The sequence below is a fragment of the Zerene cesonia genome, chromosome 2 (assembly GCF_012273895.1).
Source record: "Zerene cesonia ecotype Mississippi chromosome 2, Zerene_cesonia_1.1, whole genome shotgun sequence".
Lineage (NCBI taxonomy): Eukaryota > Metazoa > Arthropoda > Insecta > Lepidoptera > Pieridae > Zerene > Zerene cesonia.
Genome location: NC_052103.1, coordinates 74,852 through 80,352, shown reverse-complemented (window position 1 = coordinate 80,352; position 5,501 = coordinate 74,852). Strand labels below are relative to the sequence as shown.

At 38.4% G+C, this 5,501-nt stretch overlaps 2 protein-coding genes and 1 long non-coding RNA gene across 3 annotated transcripts in view; 2 read left to right on the top strand and 1 right to left on the bottom strand.

Annotated features, from left to right (window-relative positions):
• LOC119833660 (zinc finger protein 287-like) overlaps window positions 1–56 on the top strand; it is a 4,014-nt gene extending 3,958 nt beyond the window's left edge. Inside the window, exon 7 of the mRNA XM_038357779.1 lies at window positions 15–56. Coding sequence (XP_038213707.1) covers window positions 15–56 — 42 coding nt within the window. The remainder of the gene's footprint in view (window positions 1–14) is intronic.
• A 189-nt stretch (window positions 57–245) lies between these two features.
• LOC119835118 lies at window positions 246–1,294 on the top strand. Its single transcript, XR_005288027.1, has 2 exons — window positions 246–309; window positions 934–1,294. It is a non-coding gene; the product is annotated as an uncharacterized LOC119835118 (long non-coding RNA).
• Window positions 1,295–1,503: 209 nt separating this feature from the next.
• Window positions 1,504–4,821, bottom strand: LOC119835114 (alpha-ketoglutarate-dependent dioxygenase alkB homolog 7, mitochondrial). Its single transcript, XM_038359765.1, has 5 exons — window positions 4,523–4,821; window positions 4,015–4,202; window positions 3,641–3,814; window positions 3,013–3,137; window positions 1,504–2,063 (listed from the first exon to the last, which is right to left on the bottom strand). The coding sequence occupies exons 1-5, from the start codon at window positions 4,638–4,640 to the stop codon at window positions 1,931–1,933; spliced, it is 738 nt and encodes a 245-aa protein (XP_038215693.1). The 5' UTR covers window positions 4,641–4,821; the 3' UTR covers window positions 1,504–1,930.
• Window positions 4,822–5,501: the final 680 nt, after the last annotated feature.

Below are 5,501 nucleotides of genomic sequence, written 5' to 3'. Positions count from 1 at the left end.
AATTTTTGATACAGACTTTCCCGTTCATCACCTCTTCCATCCCTTATGTCAGATAAACGAATATAATGACTCATATCTATCTGACTTTTACCTTTTGCGGACTGTCCAATTTATACAGTGAAATTTCAACATGTTATGCTGATTATAAAACATACATGAAATAAATTTGGTCAAGGACATTCAGAACTGTTATAGTTGTAAAGGAAAAAAATACTTTTAATGTTTAATAAACAATTCATAAATTTCAGGTTCGGTTCGATGGCGGCCATGAAACGTCACTCGCACGTGCACCGCCGGGAGGCGCAACATGTATGTATAGCGTGTACAACATGAAATTATATAATTTGAATTGTTAGATACTCCAACCTGAGATTAACAACCTTAGAATTTTCACAAATGGAATAATGTTATTTCCTTGCCTTTTAAAATGGCATTTTCTCGAGAGGGATGTTTCTGTCGATGAGCACCGTAGCGACATCTATAAAAAAAAATTTATGACACCGTCGGCAATGGAGCTGGCGGGTCGCATGATGGTAAGCGCTGCCACCGCCCATGAACATTTGCAAAAGCATAAGTTCGATTGCAGAGCTTACACCTCTACAAATGGATTGCCGACTTCAAATTAAAAGGGACTAAGAAAGAAAACGAAAGGACTGGGAAGGGTAGGAAAAAGGATGTGGGTCTCCATAAGGCATTTTTAGCGATGAGACCGATAGCAGAATTTTTAATGCTATAAGCCTTAATGCAGTTTAATAGACTTTATTATTTATATAAACCTTCCTCATGAATCACTTGTATCTATTAAAAAAATCCCATCAAAATCCGTTGTGTAGTTTTAAAGATTGAAGCATACATAGGGACAGAGAAAGCGACTTTGTTTTACACTATGTAGTGATGTCCAAAAATGTGATATATGAATATGAATTTGTTTAGGACGAAGACTGGACCGCAGCCGCGGACGGCGACGTGGAGTACCTCGAGCTGGAGACCCTCGACGACGCCAGTGACTACCAGTAGGCACCAATGAGCCAAACGGATATATCACCAAACTGTAATACAATATCTACTTTATGACGAAACTCGTCTGTAAATGTGCAGTAATTCTCATTAATCATGCATTGACAAAGAATATATGCAGTTTAATTAGACAAAGCCCTTTAACCCGTGAAAACATCTCCTTTCGGAATTTCCTTTGTCCACGCTGGCGAAAGGCCTGTTAAAGTAGGTACGAATACACATTATTGTAGAGAAATAAATTGTAACTAAATATTTTTGAAATAAAGTGTTATGATTCTTTTGTTTTATTATTCCGAAATTAAGATATTCTTCAAAGTTTCTTAGTCTAATGACAACATCATTTTTGAACATATCAATAATGGGCTGGCAAATGTTATGCTCAAGTTAACGGACATACTACGAGGTCACATCATAAGTTTGTTGAAAAATAGTTTTAGCATTGAAATTTTTCATTGACTTTAATTTTCATAAGAGGCAAAATAAGTAAAACATTATTAACAACAGTAACAAAATAATTTATTATCTAAATAATACTACAGGTATTCAATAATTCAAGTATCACAAGAAATTAACATTATTTATTTCTCTCAGTCTAGTTTGTACTCACTGACCATTGCATGGGATTTGTAGGGAATAAAAGGGAAATAGATCAAGTCTTCTCGACTTGTTTCTCACATTTTATAAATAGCACTATGTTTTTTCTCGCAGGCATAACTATACACATATCCAGCATATAATCGCAACATTAAAATACAGAGTGAAAAAAAAATGCCTATATTTATTCTGTTGACGAATAAATTACTGAATATGTATGTAGCTTTGTTGGCAACACTTGCGGCTATAAACGAGCGATACATTTGTGATAGTCGAACATAAATAATATGACAAAAACAACAGGTACAAGTGGTAGATGTCAATCCGACTCTTTATTGGGTTGCTCTCGACAGATGATGGCAACACGTCGCTTTTTTATCAGCTTAGCTCCTCGGAACTTGCTCTCTTCGTTCGACAGTACTGCGTGGTTGAAGTCGTATCTCGCAACACCGCTGAAAAAAGTTGCGAATTTTTAAAATAATACTGTTGATGGATTTTCATGGCACATTTAGAATATAAGAATAAATCTGCATTCAAATGTCGAGTCGAAATAAATCTTACTTAATCTCAATTTGGGGGGGAACTCGGCAAATAACATATTTTATTTTCACTAGAAACAGGATAAAATTACGAGAAAATACTTCTAATTAAGTAAAATATGTTTCTTTACAAAAATATGGTTAATCGTTCACAAAAAAACTAAAGTAATTTTTGAGCTCTCCTTATAAAGAGTTTTGCTAAGACTAGATATGATCGAGCTCGTGAGTGTGACACACCGCGTCCGACAGCAGGCACAGGCCCGCTGTCGGCTGCTGCACCCTGTATATAGTGCATCACCTCATGATGTATAGCGAGCGCCGCTGCAGCAGCGCGTCGAGCGCGAGGTCGGCGCGCAGCTCGTGCATGAGCCGCATCACCGCGTCCGACAGCAGGCACAGGCCCGCTGTCGGCTGCTACACCCTGTATATAGTGCATCACCTCATGATGTATAGCGAGCGCTGCTGCAGCAGCGCGTCGAGCGCGAGATCGGCGCGCAGCTCGTGCATGAGCCGCATCAAAGCGTCCGACAGCAGGCACAGGCCCGCTGTCGGCTGCTACACCCTGTATATAGTGCATCACCTCATGATGTATAGCGAGCGCCGCTGCAGCAGCGCGTCGAGCGCGAGGTCGGCGCGCAGCTCGTGCATGAGCCGCATCACCGCGTCCGACAGCAGGCACAGGCCCGCTGTCGGCTGCTACACCCTGTATATAGTGCATCACCTCATGATGTATAGCGAGCGCCGCTGCAGCAGCGCGTCGAGCGCGAGGTCGGCGCGCAGCTCGTGCATGAGCCGCATCACCGCGTCCGACAGCAGGCACAGGCCCGCTGTCGGCTGCTACACCCTGTATATAGTGCATCACCTCATGATGTATAGCGAGCGCCGCTGCAGCAGCGCGTCGAGCGCGAGGTCGGCGCGCAGCTCGTGCATGAGCCGCATCACCGCGTCCGACAGCAGGCACAGGCCCGCTATCGTGTCGCCGCAGAACTGACATATTTAGTTTGCCGTATGTAATCACTATCCAGGATGCTTTCCTTCTTATCAAAAACAAGTGACCTAGCTATTTTTATGTGAATTTTTAATTAGAATAGTAATAAAAACAAGCATCTGATTTGTATCTCATTAAAAATATTCTCTGCATTGAAACGAAATCAAAAAGCTATACATAATATATTGTTAGCCATATTTAAAAATCGACCAGAAACTATGTTACTGAAAATAATGATTGTGTGTGACATTGAAAAACTATGTATCTTTCCTAATTATCAATATATTTAGAATTAAGTTAAAATATTTTTTATTTTAAAATATTATTTTACCATAGATGAAATTTGAAAAAAGACATCTTTTAATCTTCAAATAAGGCATGTTACCAACACAATGGTAAATGTTAAAACTATGTTATAACAATTCAAAAGTACTTCTATAGGAATTTTAATTGAATAAATAAATGTTTCAGTTTGAGTTTGAAATGTTGGGGCCCAACTCACCCGTACGGCGTCGACGTGCGGCTTGATATAGCCAGCGGGCGCCAAGTCGAGCACGTGTGCGTGCGGCAGCAGGTGCGCGCTCGGCTCGAACGCGGCCGCGCGCACGCGGCACAGCGTCACGGAGTTGCGCTCGTTCCACGCCTTACGTTCCGTTTCGCGGTAACCTACGATTGCCTGTCAATGAATATCTTCTTTTTTATTTAAGAAAATATATTTAGTTTTATATAAGAGAATACTGAGGTACAGTTAAATATATATATATATCATCACAGATAATATTACCATTCTGAGTAGACTTAGTAGATGTATCAGCTTGTGTAAATCTTCTGATTATTCCTTTGAAAACAAAAATCAAAACTTCAAAAAGCACTCACATTATCCCAATGATCAAACTCATATCTAAGTTTCTTCAGCTGTGACTCCACTTCAGTGAGCAATGAGACCTCTTCCTCTTCAGTAATGAAGTTGGGAATGACCCTCATATCTCTAAGGACTTGCTTCCTGAGATCTTCGTCTTCATCCTGCCTCCATGAAGGGTGAATGTCAATAAGATTTGGGTCTCCTAGAAATAATGTTCAAGTTTAATAGCAGTCTACCTTACTGAATTTTAATAAAACCCAGGATATGTTATTTTGCACAGACATGTATACATCGGCAAAAACAAAATATTGAAATCAAAAAATGAAAAAGTGAGTGAGTTAATGTATGGAACACGATTTAAATAATCTATATCCGACTATATCTGAGGCATAGGATAGGATATGAAGCTGTAACGATATAATGTTAAAAAACAAAAGTAGTTTTAATTATATATACTAGTACTCATTCGCAAAACAGCAGTGCTATTCCGGCTTTTAGGGGATTGATTTTTTTCCTACTTACCAATAATTTTTTGTGGCGCATCACTTGAACGTTGTATAACTTCACAAAAACATCGAAATTGTCCTATTCTAATAATTTTTTTAGACATTTGGAAAATATTTAAGGTTATCATCCTCATTTTAAGAATATTTCTATATCAATGGGATAATTAATTTATTAATCGGCTCACTGAAACCACTATTAATCCCATATACTGCTTAATTAAATGTATTTTAGGTACTTATGAATTAATAAAGTATATTTTCAGTCATAATAATTGATCGTGTTAACATCAAATGTTGTTATTATATTTTGACAGTCAGCTGTTTCTATTTGACTTTGACATTATATTTTTCTAAATTTATTCGGCTGAATAACCATAATGCTTGGAGATGAGCAAATTCCAGTCACAAATAAAATAAAGTATTTAGGCGTAATATTGAATTCCAGGTTATCTGGTTCCCCTTGTATGAACTACATCTGTAAAAAATGGGACAAAGGGATTAACATATCACGTTCTCTGGTAGAAGTGTGGTGGGGATCCCACCCATACTGTTAGAAGCTTATTTATAATGCTGTTGTGTGCTTACATAAGTGTATAATCTATGAATTGTATCGTCTCTATTGGTTTTAGCTGCTCCAAGTGCGCTTAAAATTTAGTCTGTTATGTTCCACCCAGTTGCATGTTAAATGTCACTATAATATCAGTCGGATTATCTGTAATTGATTTGAGACCAGCGTAGTAACTAGTTCTTAATCTGTGGTCTAAGCTCTCCCTCTTACAATGGTCATTGGTGCAGTCCTTGTGCAGACTGCAGTCCCTCTGTTGGGTGAAGGTGAAGGCGAAGCCATAAACAAAGAGAAGAAGTCAAGTGCGCATTTTATTGACATTTGATACTACTAAAAATAAATAAATATTTTTGAAAAAGCGCGGGAAACTTGAACGAGGCGGGAGCGTGTTTTTAAATTTAATTACTTATTTCAAGATATTTAATAATCA